Source organism: Phyllostomus discolor, chromosome 5 (assembly GCF_004126475.2).
Source record: "Phyllostomus discolor isolate MPI-MPIP mPhyDis1 chromosome 5, mPhyDis1.pri.v3, whole genome shotgun sequence".
NCBI lineage: Eukaryota > Metazoa > Chordata > Mammalia > Chiroptera > Phyllostomidae > Phyllostomus > Phyllostomus discolor.
Genome location: NC_040907.2, coordinates 153,169,082 through 153,186,419, shown reverse-complemented (window position 1 = coordinate 153,186,419; position 17,338 = coordinate 153,169,082). Strand labels below are relative to the sequence as shown.

Here is a 17,338-nt window from a genome sequence, read left to right as displayed (position 1 = left end):
TGGAGGTCCTTGGGGATGTGACTGGAGGCCTTAGGGATGTTCAGAAGAAGCTAGCTTCTTTCCATTGGGCCTTCTCAGCTTAAATGAAGGGTCCAGGGCCTGGGGGCGCTGAGGAGAAACCCTCTGGCTTGCTTAGGCCTCCACAGTAAAGGGCTCTCTGACTCCCGCGTGTTGGTGTTGCCTTAGTCCTCTCTCTTTTCAAGGTTGGAGAGGAACTCTGATGCCTGTGCCCTAAATTCCTCTAGCTAATCAGGGGCTTTGGGCAGACAGACAAGACGAGGAGACTCCCAGCCTCCTTCAGAAACATTTCTCAGCCTTTATTGCCCTCTCCTCCCTCAAGGGGCTGGCCAAGGGCTAAGCTGTTTGTTTTATGGAGGGAAATGCAGTCACATTGGAAGGGAGTTGTTAACTACAGGAAAGAGGCAGTTCCTGGAGGTCCTCAGGACTCCCTGAGTGGGAGGAGGAGGGTTTCCCAGGGTCCATGCTTCTATCTGCTAAAAGGCCACTTTGCTGACCATCTCAGACAGGGGAAAGGAATCTGAGCTGCCAAGGGCTCACAGCCCCTTCTCAGAAGCTGAGCCCACACTGTTCCTCCAGGACTCCAGGTCCCGGTGGCCAGCCCCTGATTTTCTTTGAGCATTACCCTACTGGCCTCCCCACCTCTGCTCACACTTGCATCTTCTGCTCCTTATCCCTGCCCTGGCTACCTCCCTCCTGGGCAGCAGCCACCTCTCCTTCTGGTTCTTAGCTCTAGACTCCTTTAGAGAGGCACTCTCTCTCTAGGCAGCAAGAGAAGTTTCTCCCAAGCTCTTGAATATAACTTTCTTCCCACCGGGGCGGGAAAGCTAACAAGGCCCTCCCCCCGCCCACTGGGGAGAAACACACTGCCCTTGTCCCGATTCTCCAATGTTCAGAAAAAAGACGATTCTCTGCTGAGACCTAGCTGTCTGGGAGCTTGGACAAGCAGGCGGCAGCCTCCACTTCAAGGGCTGCTCGTGGCTCCTTCCTTTCCCTGGCTCCTGAACCCCGGAACAATAAGCTATAGGCGTGGTCTTCTTTTTACCCTTTATTATCTCCGCTTTGTCTCAGTTTGCTGAGCAGTGGTGGCAGAGGACAAGTTTGATCTAGATCTCTGATAATCATAAAACCATACTTCTCTTTTCTCCTCTTTAGAATAGTAAACATACTTATTTCATAGTTGCTTTGGATTGTTCTATGATCTCCAGTGCTTGGGGGTGTTCACTGCCCTGTTTATTGCCTTTGTGGACTCTCCCTCATGATAGTTTGTTGATGTGAGGTGTGTAATTTTTTTTATAGTGGTGGGTTTTTTTCTCCCGTGGGAGTCCCAGGTGCCCCGGATTGGGGAATGTCTCTGCAGAGAAGGTTTGTCCTTGTTCCTGCTGGGGTTTCTGAGTTGGTTACTATCCTGGACAAATTTGTATGTAAGTTCTTGGCTGGGAGTTCTTGCCACACACTCATGGGATACATTTGGACTGTGAACCGGGGTCAGTATCAGGTTCTTCATTACTCTTGGAGACTTTTCCCCCCTCACTTGCTTCCCGGGGCCAGTGGGGTGAGTTTCTGTACTTCCCTTTGTTGAACAGTGATGTCCTGGTCTGTTCCTCGCTTTACGCAGGGCAGTATCCATTCTAGCTTCCTGCTTCCCTTGGACTCGGGCTCACACCTCCCGTCTGGTGCATTACAACGCCAGCCTCCCCCTGTCAGGGTTTACCTCCAGTGCGTCTCTCACTACTGCTCTGGCTTTGGGTTTCCCTCTATTTCTGGTACCAGAGAGTGAGACTTGGTTGTGTATTAACAATTCTAGTTGCTATATTTTACCCAGCTGTGTTTGGCGAGTTTCACCTGCCTCGTTTCTGGCCACAGTCTCATTCCTCCATTCCCTCTCTGGGACTAAAATGAGGTGGTGAGAACCACGTGGGCACAGAGCTCTCCCGTGCGTGGCAGTCATGCCCACTAGAGGCCAGCGAAGCCCACTCAGCGCAGCAGCTCTGGGGACCAGTGAATTCCTCGGCTTCTAGAGTGGGCACAGACAGCCCGTGCACGAGCCCCTGACTTTCTCCAGTGCCATCTCGTTCCATTTGGGCGCCAGGGTAGAGAGCCCGCTCTCACCTTCAGGGTGGACTTGCACCAGGCCAAGGGACACTCTAAGTGGTCTGAAGCATCTCCAAGAGACTGAGGGAACCCTGAAACTAGTACTCATCTTCTCCCAGATCAACATTAATGCCAGCGTCCCCTCATGCTCCTCTATGTCTGCACACCTGGCCAGGCACAGGAAAGGAGGGTTCGAGGTGAAAAGGCCACTGGGAAGAGGGACTCTTTTTACCAGTGGTAAGAAAGTTGAAGGAACAAAGGCACCAACTCATAGCTGGAGCCAGAGTCCTCACAAAAGAGTCCCTGATCCAGAGGTCCCTGGGACTACTGAGGGGCTGATGGTGACCCCTTGGGGAGTCCTTCAGAAGAATAAGAAGTTAGAAGAAAGTACCAGCCATAGCCAGCCAACCTGAGGAAACCTGGGGCCAGAGTGCCCTCAACCTCCTCTCTCATCTGGCTGGTTCCTTTTTCCTTATCACTTAGGAGCTACTCGGCTCCGTTCCAGACCAGCAGCCTAGAGCAGTGGGCTGGAGAGAAGAGATGCCGCTGAGCTAGAGCAGCCCAGCGGCAGAAGAGAAAGTGGGTGATAAATTTAAATAACCAGCTTGACTTGGCAGCTTGCTGAGTTGTGATGCAGTGAAATTAAAATCTCGGCAGAACTTGCAAACACTACCCAGAAAAATTGGTCTCTCTCCTTGGTTCCATGATGGAAGGTGGGGAGGGCAGCTATCGGGCCGAGCCGCGGCCTCTGGCAGCCACCCTTGCTTGCAATGTGATTAGCTGTGTCCTGGCCCACTGGGCCCCACTCTCCCCTCCACACAATAGTCCAAGCTCCTCTCTCCTCTCAGTCCTGACCTTGTGGAACAGCTGTATCAAGTGGCTGGTGAAGTTTGAAATCAGCCTCCAGTGCCAGGAGGTGGCAGGAATATCAATAAGGTCGGCTCTTCAAGTTGGGCTAGGGCATTCCGGGCTGCTTTCCTCAGGACTCATTGCAAACCTAGAGGTTTGCAGCCTCAGCTGCCTGTCCCCAGGGAAGACGAGCTGGGTGCCTGGCATGTGGAGGACGAAGAAGGCTCCTCGAGCTCCAGGGCACACAGGATGCTCCCGCCCTCTCACCCTGAGCACACGCCTGGCCAGAATCGCCAGTCTGAACGGGCCTCCCTATCTCCTCCTTCACCAAAGCTCTTCACACTCTCCAACCAAATCAGCTTTTTAAAAATCTTTGCAGAGGATTTCTGCAAATATACCACCGTCTCTCCCACATCCCAGCCACGCTTGGAGCCTGGTTCTCCAAGATGCCTGCATCTTTCTACAGAACTCTTGTGCCTGCTCTCCCTGCGTCACTGCCCACTGCTCCCCTCGAAGTCCTGGTCTGAAGGCCCACATGCTGGACCCGCTGCTGAGATGGCCCACGAAGTCTCTGGGCACTGCCCCGCTTCTCACCTTGACAGTACCTTCAGCAAATTCTGTTTGTCCCCATAATAAACACATCATGAATCATTCATCTTTAATAGATTATGCAAATTAGGAGGACATAAAATCAACAAAGATCAATAACTGCAGCCGTTTAATTGCCAGCAAAAACATTTTAAGAATGAGCAGCCCTTTCTCGGGTAATGGCACCATTCATCCAAACATTGGATCTTGGCCTAAGTGTAGAAAAATCATTCCCGGCCCCCACCCCCTTCTTCCTCCCCTCCCCCACGTCTCCACACACTTCTCTCTTTTTGGTAATTTCCAGTTTCTGAGCGAGTTTCCCCGTCATTACCACTGGTGAACAGCTCCGAATGTTAATGGTTCTGCTTTTGTTACTCCTCGCTTGATTGAAATGTCGCATACAGATTGAGATGTTAGTGCTAACTTGCCACCTGGGAATGTCAAGCTGGGTCTGAAATGAACTTTTCTCACACTTGGATCCAGATGGATCAGCCGGAGATGTTCCCAGGCTGAGCTGGGACCGTTCCAGGGCCATGGGGGGGAGGCGGGTAGGGGAGGCTCAAGGTGGAGGGACTTTCTACACCAGCACCGAGTTCTCCTGCAGCAGGAGCCCTGCCCTCAAGTTCCATCGCTCCTGCCCAGGAAGCCCCTGCCCTCTGGACTGTGTCCCTGGGCCCGGGGAAGCACAGCTGGAATCAGAGCAAAGCCTCCCGGGCTTTTTCACCAGCTACTTAGGGTGCGCCCCCTTTGGGAAGTGACCGCTGAACTCTCAGCAGATTAGAAGGAAGGAGGCCTGGACTGGGCCATCTCTCTGGCTTGAACCAGGTCACCCAGCACAGCTGAGAGAGCTTCTGAGCTGAGCTAAGGAGAGCTCGTGCCAAGGGTCAGTTGATAACAGGCTGTGACCTGATCCAGCTAAGGCTGTCACTCCCAAAGGCCTGACCATGCAGTTCTCTGACACTTCCAGAACTCAGCCTCTGATTGTCTAGCCAAAGAGCCTGACTCTGTCCAGGCCGGAAACAGTCGTACGAGCACACTCCTTAAGGAGAACCTGGGGACACTAACAACAGGGCTATCCCGGCCCCATCCCGAGGGAGGCTGGGTGGCCACATGCGGCCCCTCTCAGGCCTGAGCCATACTCAGATCAGCTCCAAGTCAGCACCAGGGCCCTGTCTCTTAGCGAGCGGGGCTGGGCCTGCTCCCAGTCTTTGCCACTGACTGTGATGCTGGATGCTCGCTGCCCTGCTGCCAGGTCCCCAGGCTGCCTCTGCTCGCCTTGCTCGGCAGGTAACGCCTCAGTGTCTCCCAATCCCCACCGAGACCCTTCTTAATCATTCTGTCTCCTAAGGAACAAACGGCACATTGGCTTTAGTGTCTCCGGAATAATTAGGTGAATTTTAATAACACCTCAATGTGTGTCTCTCCCACTTGGGCACTTTCCTGGCCTGGAAACCCTTCTGCAGTGCCAGGCGCCTTCCACAGACGGCAGCTCTGAGGCCTAGAGCTCCATTGGCTGGGCCCTGCCCTGTGCCACACCTCGGCCTTCTTCCGCTCTTGCTGCCTCTGCTGCTCCTAATCCAGGGGAGCTCATGGAGTATGTGTCCCTGCACTTGACTGTGGGACAGGCCTGACCCTGCCTGGCCTCCGAATAAAGTCTTAGTCTCTGTGATTTCTCTGGGAAGGCAGAGGAGGGCTGGGATAATTGTGCTTTTCTATAACCACAGAGTTGGATGCCACGGCCTGAAGCCCTAAGCCACAGCAACCCAGGCTGCCCAGAGGGCAAGGAAAGCAGGTCCCCAACAACCTTGGGGACGTACGAGGCTGGACGCTGGGCACTCAAGCTCCCTTTTCACCAGCCTGGCCTGTTTACCCTCTGCCCTGTCACGCACAAGTCCCGGTAAGAGGCTTATAGTTCTGAGCACCTAGGTGGAAGCAATTAAAAAGCAAAGAGAGAGGCAAGAGGCTGACAGAAAGAGCCAGCAGGAGCCCCCTTTCCAGGCTGAAGCACACGGGGACCCTGACCACAAGTTTTCATCCGCACATCTGCATACATCTATCCGGGGAGCACCCTGGTTTTTGGAGACTCACTCTCTCTACAGATATGGCAGGGGGTCTGCTTGTCACTCTGGGCCCCAGATGGCATGAGCTGAAGTGCTCCCTCTGAAAGCTGTGCCCCCACCCTCCTGGAAGCCCCCTTACCGGTCACAACGGGGTATGTCTGCGTGCCTGACACGTTGCTGGCCAGCTCGGGGTTGGTGGATGCAGATAGACTCGACTTGACTTCATCAAGCCCAGGGGTCAGGGCTGGGAGGGAGTACTCGTTCCCCTGGGAGGAGAGAGAAAAGAGACAGCTCTCTATTGATGCACACACTCGGAGAAAGGGCTCGGTGTGCAGATGGGGAGGAGGACCGGGGAGCTCTCCCAGCTGGGGTGGAAGGAGATGGCCAGGCAGAGGGAGGGGCGGGCTGGAGAATGATGCAGAGTTTCGTGTGGGCGGATGCAGACCTGACCTTGTGAAGCCTAGGTACAGCCTATACCGGGTTGGTGGTTATCCAAGCACCCTTCACATTGCTAGAGCAGCTCCTGCCTAAGAAGCCCCAAGAGTGGAGTGTAGCAGTGAGGATCCTCTGCTGAGAGACAAGGGGTGTTTTAAGGTCCCCCTGGAGTGGAGAACCTTGGGGAGGAGGGGCGGACTGTGACACGATGGCAGAAGCAGCAGGAGCTGGGGGAAGGGCCCAGTGGGGCCTCCAGCCTGGCACTGCTGGGCCGGCTGATCGGGTGCTGGCGCCCCCTTTTTAAAAACAAACAAAGACAGCCCCACGGGCCCCTCGCTCTCTGCCTGTGCACTGGGGTATGAAATTGGGGAGGGGGAGAGTCCACATGGCTAACAGAAGGGTGGGAGGGGGCCAGTCATTGACTCTGAAAGGGTGTCCTGCCCGAAACACTCGGGTAATTGCCTTTTTATTGCAGCCACCGCCAAGCCAGACCCCAGAGCTGGGCAGGCCAGGAGCCTGCACAAAGCAGGAAAAGTTGCTCTGATTAATATTACGTTAAATTAAAACTGATTTTCTGCTCTTTCGGGTCCGTTTTTTTCCCTTCCACTTCCTGGCCCCCCCAGAGGACCCCCTTTCCTCCCTGGCTGGACGGGATTGCCTCGTCATTTCCAATTCCTTCTCGTATTGATCTTCCTGTAGAAATCAGTTTTGTAATTAGCTGCAAATTAGGCCTTCTACTGGGGGTGAAGCTGCCCCCTGATTTATCACCAGAGTAATTCGCTGTGATCGGAGAGAAATTAAAATGAACTCAATTAGGCTTCGGATTTGCTTTATGGGCCCTGCTCCGAGTTTCAGGGGGAAAAATGACTGTGCTGGTGTTTAATAGTCTAATGAAAGTAAATAAAGGTTATTCATTGTAATACAGCCGGGGACTCGGGGAGGGTGCACCGAGCAGCCTGCCTCGGCCGGCTCCTCCTTTGTTGGTTTATGGCTCAGGGCACCTTAAAAAGACTTTTGATTTTTGTTTTATGAAGACAAACAGCTTATGGGATAAAAGGACAGGCGGGGAGAAAGCGAGTGGCTGCGAGCCGCCGGAGTCCTAGAGCGGAACTGCGCTGCGTGAAGCTGGTGGGGCTGTGCTGGCTCGTGCGTGCGTGCGCGCGCGCGCGCGCGCGCAAGCTGGTGTGTGCCCTGTGTGCACGCGCGCGCGCAGCGGGGTGTGTGTGGCGCTGCCGTTGTGGGCCTGGCTTGGACTGTGGTTGAGGGAAGAATGGGGGTGTGTTCCCGTGTTTGGCGTGTGCACTGTGGGCTCCACTGAGGCACGGGTGGAAGGGGAGCTGGAGGGCGCTGAGCTGGTGGGCGGAACACTGGGAGTGCTGTGAGCTGAGGGGAGAGGGAGTTGGTGGGTGTGGCGGTGTGTAAACACGTGCACATGGGCAAATGTGAGGAGCTGGGAGATGTGTTTCCACATTGTGCATCACGCAGGTGGGCTGTGGGCTGTGTCCCGTGCTGTGTGTTCCAGACTGGGGAGCAAGGGGCAGGCACAGCTGGGTGAGAAGAGTGCCATGGGTTGGCACAGACTTTCTGTAGGACCTGGGGAGATTTAGGCAGGGGGCACGTACATAGAGTATGCAGTTCCTGAGTACTCTATGACACAAGCAGGTCAAGGCAGGGCCAGAAGGAATCTGTTAGATCCTATGTCCAAGGCCTTCATTTATACAGGGGGAAACTGAGGCTCTGAAAGGGTTAAGACTTACCCAAGGCCATACTCACTCCGAGAACTCACCATTTCTAACTACCACATACCACATGATTTGTCCTAGCTCCACTATAATGTCCTGTGTGGGAGTGTTCACAGGGGCCACACACGGTGTGATCACATGCAGCACATGCAATGCTGGGTGCGCACACAGCTGATCCCCGTGCATGCGCTCCAGAGGCCTGCCCTGCCCAGATCCTTTCCTCTTCTGCACGCAGCAAGCGCCTTCCTCACCTGTTCTGACTTGATGTGCTCTGATGCCTGGAAGACGTCAGGGTAGGAAGGACGCTCAAAGACCCGATCCAAAGCTTCCAGCTGCTGCTGGGTGAAGGTGTCAGCTCGCAAGTGCTTCCGCAAACTGTCCACGCCACTCTGGGAGTCTCCATTGGGGACTGAGCCCTCGGACACATCTGGGGGACACATGACACTCGGGGCATCAGCGCAGGCCAGCAGAGGCACAGAGTAGTGCAGTGGGCAAATGGGGTACCTGGCTTGGTCCCTAGGGCTTTGCAACCCTGCTAGGACCCCTTACTCCCAGCTTTGAGGCTGGAGGGGCTGGCCCAGGGCTGGCCATGCCTCAGAGATCTGGCTGAGGTAGCCACAGGCTCTGAACGAGCTGGGAAGAGACAGGGAGGTTGTCCCAGTGTGGGGCCAGAGGACTAGACAGAGGTGGAGCCACAGGGGATCTCAGCGGCCATCTCCCTTGAACTCCTGTGCCCTGGCCTGGGTTGGCCTGGGGGAGGGGCTGGGTGTCTGGGACCGGCATTGCCCAGCCTGTGGAGAATTGAACTTGGCTTCAAGATGAATATCAGTTCCACTGGCTCCAAGGGTGGAAAATCATCAAATCTCCGAGGCTGAGTGTAACATGGAGACTGGGTGAAGTAATTAACTTCACCACTGGAGGGGGTGGGGGGCGGGACGTGAAGCCAAGCTGAGGCATTCTGTTTGCGTTGTGCCAGGACTGAGACGGAGCAGGAGGACAGAGGTGGCAGGTGAGCAGTAAAGTACTAACTTGGGCAGAGACTGCAGACAGAGTCCTCGTGGACGCTGTGCTGCCCAGGCCGCCCTGCTCAGCCTCTGTCCCTGGCCTGGACTCTGGCCAAGCCCCTACCAGAGGCCAGTTCCTTGGCCACCTCATTCCTCCTGTGGGTCTGCACAGGGAGCTGAGGCTCGCTCCCCACAGGAAAGGCCACAGCACTGCCACATTGCTGCCTGCTCCCTGGCACTGCAGGCCAACGCTGTCCACATCCTGTCCCACCCAGGCTTTCTCACCATGCTGCTTCCCCTGCCTCCCTACCCCTGCCCTCCCGCATCAGGCCCGCAAGAGTTTTCAGGGTACACAGTGGGCCAAGCGCCTACTCTGCCACCTTTCCTTGGACCCCCACCCTGCAACTTCCCTGGACCAAAGCTGGGTCCTCCTCAGCCCCAGCTTGGCCAAAACCCCCAGGGCCTTGGGCCTGGGCCCAGCCCATGTTGTAGGGCCCAGGGTGATCCTCTGAGACTGTTATATATATCAGTTTATAGTGATTATACGATATGATATAATCAATACTGCATTATATACAGTAACACCATACAGTATCATTCGGGAGAACATAGAAAATATTACATATTGATTAACCTCGACCTGCAGCCATCCTCTCTTGCTGGCCTCACATACGGAGAACGGGGGTCTGCTTCTTAATGGGACCCCCTGTCTTCCCTGCACTTTATTCTGGAGAAGATGGGAAAGCAAAGAGAGTGTGTGTATGTGTGTGTGAGTGAGTGAGTGGTGGGGGTGGGAGAAAAAGAGTGAAATGAAAACCAAGATCAAGTCCAAGGAGGACAGACAGACACAAGGACAGTCTCAATGGTATTTCTATATTCTCTCTGCTCCTCTGGACACAAAACTTGGTGGTTGTGTTTTTTTCTCTGTAAGCCTCCCCAATGATTTTCTGTCTGAGAGGGCGTATGCCTTTCTTTATCAAGTTAGGGTGTGACATATTTATTTCTCCCTCTTGTGTGAGTATTCTCCGAGTAGATGCATTTCTATGTGTATAAACATATACGTGTCTAGGTATGTGTGACAGAGTGAGAACTTTCCTAGAAAGATGTGTGTGTGTGTGCTCATGTGTGGTTGCGTGGGGAGCACAAGCCCACGTGCCCCGTGTGTCTCCTGTCCCTGCTTCTCTTCCACGGATGTGCCGTCATCCTAGTCCCACCCCTTGCCGCTCTTTGCATGTTTCATTGTGTCCTAATCCTCCCCTGCTGGAGTCCCCCCACCTTTGGGGGAAGCCTGGCTGTAAGGACTGGGGGAGGCAGCGGGACTGTCTTTGTGTGAGGTTATTACAGTGTCACCAGTGGGCCCTGGGCAGTAAAGTGTGCATCTGTCTGTGAGCGGATGCTCACACATTATGTGCATGGGTGTGTGCATGTGTGTGGCGAGACTCACGCCGTGCCCCTGCGTAGATTTGTGACTATGCCTGTGTGTGGCTTGACTAAGCCTGTGTGTGTATGTGTGGGTAGGAGCTGAACTGAAGCTTTGTCCTCAGGTCACTGGCTGGAGGAGTCTCTTTTCCTTCATTTATTCAGGGGCCCTTCAGATCTTGACAAATCTGTCACTCTAAATTTGCGAGAGATTATGGTGCTCTCTCCCCAGCCCGCAGAGAGGTGATATATGATATCTGCTGCCCCTATTGATTGCCTGATCTGGTGGCAGAGGCCGGCGAAATGAACTTGAAATGAACATCATGCCTCAACTCATTGTGCGTATAATACACTACTTAATCCCACATTTTTCAGCCGCTATGGAATTCAATTGATCAATCATGTTCCACTGATAGTACTGTTTTAGGGGTTATTGCTGCTCCCTCCACTCACTGACCTTTTTATTTATTTATTTTTTTGTATACTTGGGCCCTGGTGATGAGACAGGTTACAGAGGCTGCAATGGAGAGGAATGGGGAGGGAAAAGGAAAGGCGAAAGGAAGTCTGCTACTGGCAGAGACGGCAGTGGGAGGCGGGGAAGGGGAAGAAGAGGAGGAAGGGGGTGGGGAGAGGAAGAGAGAGAAGGTGCTGGAGGAGCGGCAGAGCAAGCTGGTGTGATGAAAGCACGCAGGGAACCCCCAAGAGAGGCTGCCGGAGGAGTGAGCAAACTCCCCAAAGGAGGACGGCGACGGGAAGGGGGAAAGGCAGCAGTGATGATGAATCATGAGGAGCACAGAAAAGTTCTGGGGGATTGGGGAAGTGAGCCAGGGGGGCAGGGAGAGGGCAGTGGCATGAGCGGTGGGGGGCAGGGAGGCAGCCCTCTCAAGTCAGCCAGAGGGCCCAAAGGTTCTCCTAGGCTCTCTCCAGAGAACCGGGTGGTACCTGCCCTCAGCTAGAGAAGAAAGGGGGGAATGAAGGTAAGGAGTGAGGAAAGGGAGTTGGGAGATGCCTGAGAAAGGGCGAAGAGAGAGACAGGAAGAAAGGGAAGGAGATTCCCACGCTAGGAGCCTGGGGCAGCACTGGCTTGGGTGAGGGCACTTGCCACAGGAATAAACCCAACTGGCTCTGCTTCCCCATAAACCTGGGTGTCCCGCTAAGGAGGGCAGCCCAGGGCCCAGACGAGGGTAGGGAGTGGGTGAAGAGAAGGAGAAGAGAATAGAGGAGGAGCAGAGAAGACAAGAGAACATGGAAGAACAGGAAAGGGCGAGAAAATGAAGCAGTTGTTAGTGCCAACCATTTGGAGAGACCCTCCTCAGGAGAAGAGAGAGAGAGAGAGAGAGAGAGAAAGAGAGAGAGAGAGAGAGAGGGAGAGAGCGCTCAGAGTGGGGTTTCCCAAGGGTAGTCTCAGAGGTGACAGCAAGGAAGAGGGTGGAACCAGGCTATGACACGGCTGCTAGGCCCAGGTACTGAAGTGCTCTTTGGCAGAGCAGGGCTAAACTAGAGGAGGAGGCAGAAGCGGTCCCTGAGTGAGCAGGGAAGGAAAGGGGGTGAGTAATTAGACAGTGTCCTTCCCCTTGTGAGCTCCCGTGTGCAGGGACCGTGACCCATGCATCTCGGGAGCTCCAGTGCCAGGCACGGAGCTGGGCATACAGTTGGTACTCAATGAATGACTTTAGAATAAATGAATGAGGTTCTGCTGGGGAACACTCAAAGCCAGACCCATGGCAGAAGGTCTTTGGGCTGTCCACCTGACTGGCTTGCCACCCTAGGACACCCAGTCCCTTGTCAGGCAAGCCCCTCTCATCCCAGCTCTCAGAGCCCGCTGGGTACACCTATGCCCCTCTTCGCTCATTCCCACTGCTTAGCTTCTGGCAGCATCAACTCCGGTCTGCAGGAGGCCCTTCCTGCTCTCATTGGCACCATCCTGCCCACCTACAGTGCCTGTCCCCAAGGGACAGAGAGCACCGTGTTCCCAGTGCAGAACCTTGGAGCTGCACAACTGCCATCCAAGGCAGGTAAGAGAGGTTGCTTGAGAATGGGGCCCAGGCGGCCTCTGCTTTGGACTCCCCACGCCAACCCCTGGTCACAGAGAGCAGGGTCAACGCAAAACGGGTCTATTTGCCCATGGCGGGAGCTGGTTCCAGGGAAAGCCTTTCCCAAATGATGGGAGGAGGCCCTTGGCCTTCACCTTGATGGGACCAGAGGCCCCTTGTCAGGACTCCAAGAAGAGGGCTGGAGTATGGTGGCCATATGTCCTGAGCTTTCTGGAACAGTTCTGACTTCCAAAATCTTATCCTACTCTTGGGCCACAGACTGAGGTTGGAAAATGTGGTTGTTGTAGGTTCAGTGAGACCCCACAGAGCAAGGAAGAAATGGTGTGCTAGTCAGTCTGCACAGGTGAAGGGTTCAGCCCTGTCCTCCCGCTCCCCCCTGAGCAGCCACCATCCATTAGCAGCTCACAGTACTGAGAGCTTACCATAAGCCATTGCTGAACTTTACACAGTTTATTTAATCCCCCTACCAACACCCCTGGGAGGTAAATGCTGTGATAGCTATTTAAAGATAAAGAAACTGAGGCAAAGAAATGAAATAGGCCATGCAGCTGGCAAATGATAATGAGGATTTGAATTCAGGTCCATCTGAGTCCAGAGCCTGCTCTCTACATCATTTCACTCGGCTGCCTGGGTACCAAACCCAGGGGCCCAGCTGGGGGCCACCTGGCCCCATCCAGGACATGGTTCCCCTCCCAGTATCCCCATTTCTCTGCTTTGCATGCCCCCTATGCTGAGGCTGCAGCCTGTGGTCCCTGAGCTGGCTGATCACAGACTGTGCCCAGAGTGATTAGGGGACACCTGGTGAAAAGTCCTCATTTCACAGTAATGAAAACTAGTGGGGTGGGCGGTGAGGTGGAGGAGGGGAGGTGGCAAGTCCAAGGTCACACAGCCAGGTAGTCTCAAGCCTGGAGCCCATTCCAGGACCTTTGTTCACTACAGTGTGAGTGCTTTCAAGGAGAGTGAACCTCCACAAGTCCTTTTTGGAACAAGGCAGATATAAATAAATTAATCAAATTAAACGAAGTGCTGAGTTAAAACTTTGACGTATATTATTCTCTCAAGGGGGACAAAGGCTCATATTGTCTTCTCTAAGCACTTTGTATTTGCTTAGCAGTTAACAAAAAGGTTTCAAAGACCTTAGGTTATTTGGGTTTCTCAACCACTCTCCAAGGTAGGTGAGGACTATAACCCCCTTTTTACTGGTGAGGAAGCTGAAGATTAGATGAGGGTAAGTGGCAGCTCAGGGGCACGTCTACCAGGGAGCCTGGCACAGGGAGGGTGCTCCGTGGTCAGGTGTGGACTGAGCATTAGCTCGCAGCCTCCAGGCAAACGAAGCGAACAGCAAAACCAAAGAGCATCTTGGCTGAAAGGAGAGCTATCCGCATGGTGATTTGCATCTCATCTAAGTCCTTCCTTATCATCTACGCTTTGTACAAGGAGTGTGCACCACTTCTAGAATCACTAATCAGAACCTTTTGCTCCTCAATAAAAAGATCTGATCTCCTCACTCACTTAGGCTCGTCTCTCCCCGTACGTGCCTGGGTTTCCCCGGAGCAGAGGTCTGTACCCTCACCTCTCTGACCTCAGACTGGAACCTTCTCTCCGGCCAATCATAAATAAGGTTGTCCAGTGAGGTCTCAGCAGCTTGGAGAGGGGGACAGTCACTGAACACCATGTCTAAGGGATGAGGGTTAGGGACAAGGGATAAAACAGAAACGTTCTGTCTTCCTTGTGTGTGGACCTTCTACCCAAATTCCCAAAGCAGTCACCGCAAGGGACAAGAGAAATTCTTAAGCATTGACCAAAAGGGAGGTGGGGCAATGGTAACAAACAGAATGAAATATTGTCCGTTTCTTGGTCAGAACGTGCCCAGGTTATCAAAGTCTACAAGATTAAAATGGGATAAACAGAGGCTGCCCACCAAATCCCAGGAAGTAAGAACTAGGCATTTGACGGGACTGTCTTAAAGGATATAGTAAAGGGCTATACTAATTTCAGTTTTCTAACACCCAACACAAATATCTACCTGTCATCGGGGAAACTGCCAGTATGAGGGCCTTCACATATGCTCATTAAATCCATTTACCATTACAAGGTAATCCTTATTCTCATTTTCAGCTGAGAGGCAAAATTATTTGTTCAACACTACCAAATTTGCCTCCTTCATCAAAGATTGGTGTTATCAGCATTTATTGAGCACTAACTATGTCCTAGGCAGGCTCGAGGTGATTTACATGCAATCTCTCTAATCCTCACCGAACACTTGCAGAAGAGACACCATTAGTTCAATTGTACACAAGCGCAAACAAGCTCAGGGAGAGTTAAAAGCATGTGCAAGACCACTTCGAGGACAGGAAGCTGTCTTGGGGAAAGTACGTCTTACTTCATCTGCAGGCCAAAAGTGAACCGAAAAAGTGCTACAGGAAGAAAAGAGAAAGTGTGGAGGAGGTGGACACAGTGGGTGATGGGCTTCAGGCCTCCAGGGGGCTGGGGGGAGCAGGAGGGGTGGCTGGGAGCGGGGCTCTGGGCAGACATTTGCTCCATACCATTGTGACCTATGGCCTCTGCCCCCTCTCTCTACACCTTAGCTCCGCTAACACCCCTTCCCCCTCTGAGGGGTTCACCCCCAGGCAGTCCCCCAGTCTCCCCAGCTGCCAGTTGTTGCAGTTTCAAACTCAATTGTTCTCCTCCGTACTGAGGCAAATGGAGTCATTAATTACCTTCTATCGGCTGGGCTGAGTTCAGAATGCGATCAATATCGCCGCTTGTCATTCAGGGCAGCCCGCCTGTGCAGCCCCAGCCCCACCCCCACCCCCACAGCAGCAGGACCACGAAGGTCTGAGCTGCCGCCCTGGCCCTGCCATCTGACTGAGAACAGGGAGTTCTGGGGTTTGGGACCAGGAGTGGGGCTGCTTTCAGACTGGGCACAGAACAAGGATGCATGGAATGGGGAGGGGACACAGGAGAGAGGGAAGGAGAAAAGAGAGGGGAGGAGTGTGAGAATGATGAGAGACGGGCAGCAGACAGGGAAGGGGAGGGAGGAAAGACGGGAGGGAGAGTGGGCGAGGACAGCAGGGTGGGAAGTACAAATGGGAAGGAAACGGAGGGCAGAGGCGGAAAGCAGAGCTGCCTGGTGCTGGGCCTGGGCCAGGCTGGAGACTATGCTGGCGTAGACTCTGTCTGTCCAGGGAGCTGGGGTGACGTACCCCATTGCTTCCCATCCTTAAACTGGACAATCTGTGAGACTGCCCTCTCTGGGAACCCCAAGCCATGCTGAAGAGGAGGGTGAGCACAAAGAAGCCCTTGGCAATCTGGCTCAAAGACAAGGTTCAGGTCAGCCTTCCAGCCCTGGCACCCTTGGACCAAGGGGTGCTCCTGAACCGAGCCCAGCTTCCAAGCACTCAGTGACTTCATGGTAGAATGAGAATGAAAGGTAGGCAGGGGGCCTGGCCCGCTTGCCTTGTCTTCCTGTGCCTCTGGGACACTAACTGCCTTTGTCACCCTAACTGAACACTGGACTGGTAGTAACATCTCCTGGTGGAACTCCTAGTTTTGTCGCTTATGTGCTGTGTGACCTTGGCCAAGTCCCTTAAGCTTTTCTGGATTGAGTTTCCTCAGAGGTACACCAGAGGGTTGCTAGCTCCCTCTCGGCAGCATGAATTTCTCCTTTCTCTGTGTTCCAATAGCCATCTATCCAAACCTCTATTGCAGAAATAATAATAATAACTAAAATCGATCCAGTTCCCATTATTGTGCCAGACACTCAGCTGAACGTATAGCCACTGATTTAATCCTTACAATAACAGCAGCTAACATTAAGTGCTCACTATATATTAGGCATCCATCTCAGAATTTCACATATATTAACTCATTTAATTTTCACCAGAACTTAAGCGGGAGGGTTTCTATTATTATTCCCATTTTGAAGGCAGGCACATGTTTTTTCATCTGTAGAAACCCAGCATTGGGCCTGACACATAGTAGGTGATAAAAAAGGTTGACTGATTTGTCAAACAGAATTCCAAAAGCAAAGGTTGATAGATTCTTAACTTGCCTTATTCGACATTTTACCTTTTAGAAGGAAAAAGAAGCAACAAAGGAAATCGCTATTCTGGATTTGGTGTCATATTTTACAGTTGGAAAGTATCAAGATTATTTAATTCCATTCTCTGTAAGAGATTTAAAAAAAGGGGGGAGGCTCAGAAAGGTTAAGTAATTTCCCCACGTCACCCAGCCAGTCACCGTCAGGCTGTGAGCTGAGGTTCTCAGCCCAGAGCCATTGCCACTGTTTCAAGCTGCTTAATTTCGGCCAAGAAGGAAAACCCGATGAAGGGTAAGTGATGGGGATCTGGGGAGAAAGCAAGCCTGTCTAGAGTTGACAGTAGCAAAGGAAGGAGGCATTGGACAAAATCCAACTCGAGGAAAGCAAACTGCTCTGGGTTGAGGGAAAGAATAGCCACTCAATCTCATGGCAAGAGATTCTAGAAGGGAACACGATTCTATAAGGACTGGATGCGCTAAAAATGAGATTCTGCCTCTGCGAGCTCAAAGAATCACCCTGACACAGTGGAGGGAGTGAGAGTGGGGGAGGGGCGGGAGGAGAAGGGCACTTCAGGAAAATCATCGCCGCTGCACACGAATAAGCTTTAAAATATGATGAGCCTAGATTTTAAAAGGACATGTACACCGAATGGTGGAAGATTATGCGGCCATTAAAAAATCATGTTTTCAAAGAATATTTAATGATATGTGAAAATGATTCTATATAATGTTAAGTGAAAATAGCAAGACAAGCTGTATATACAATATCATTCCAATTTTGATAAAAAAATCATATATAAAATTATACATGCACAAAAAGAAGAGACTGTAAAGAATAGACCAAATTCCAACAGTGGTTACCTCTCGATGATGAGATTATGGGTAATTTTGAAAAATTTACTTATCTTCAAAATATTTTATAGTGAGCATCTATTGTACTTATTGTCAGACAAAGTTATTTTTTTCCCGTTGTAAAGGACACACAACTGATGGAAGGAGGGGACCATAACCAAGGATGGATGCCAGAGTAGCGA

General features: G+C 52.6%; 1 protein-coding gene across 7 annotated transcripts in view; it reads right to left on the bottom strand.

The window, feature by feature from the left end:
* Positions 1 to 17,338, bottom strand: part of PAX2 (paired box 2) — an 86,218-nt gene that overhangs the window by 12,301 nt on the left and 56,579 nt on the right. For all 7 annotated transcript variants that reach the window (XM_028512290.2, XM_028512296.2, XM_028512291.2 and 4 more), the window contains 2 exons: positions 8,038 to 8,213; positions 5,749 to 5,875 (listed from right to left, as the gene is read on the bottom strand). In XM_028512290.2, coding sequence (XP_028368091.2) covers positions 5,749 to 5,875; positions 8,038 to 8,213 — 303 coding nt within the window. The remainder of the gene's footprint in view (positions 1 to 5,748; positions 5,876 to 8,037; positions 8,214 to 17,338) is intronic.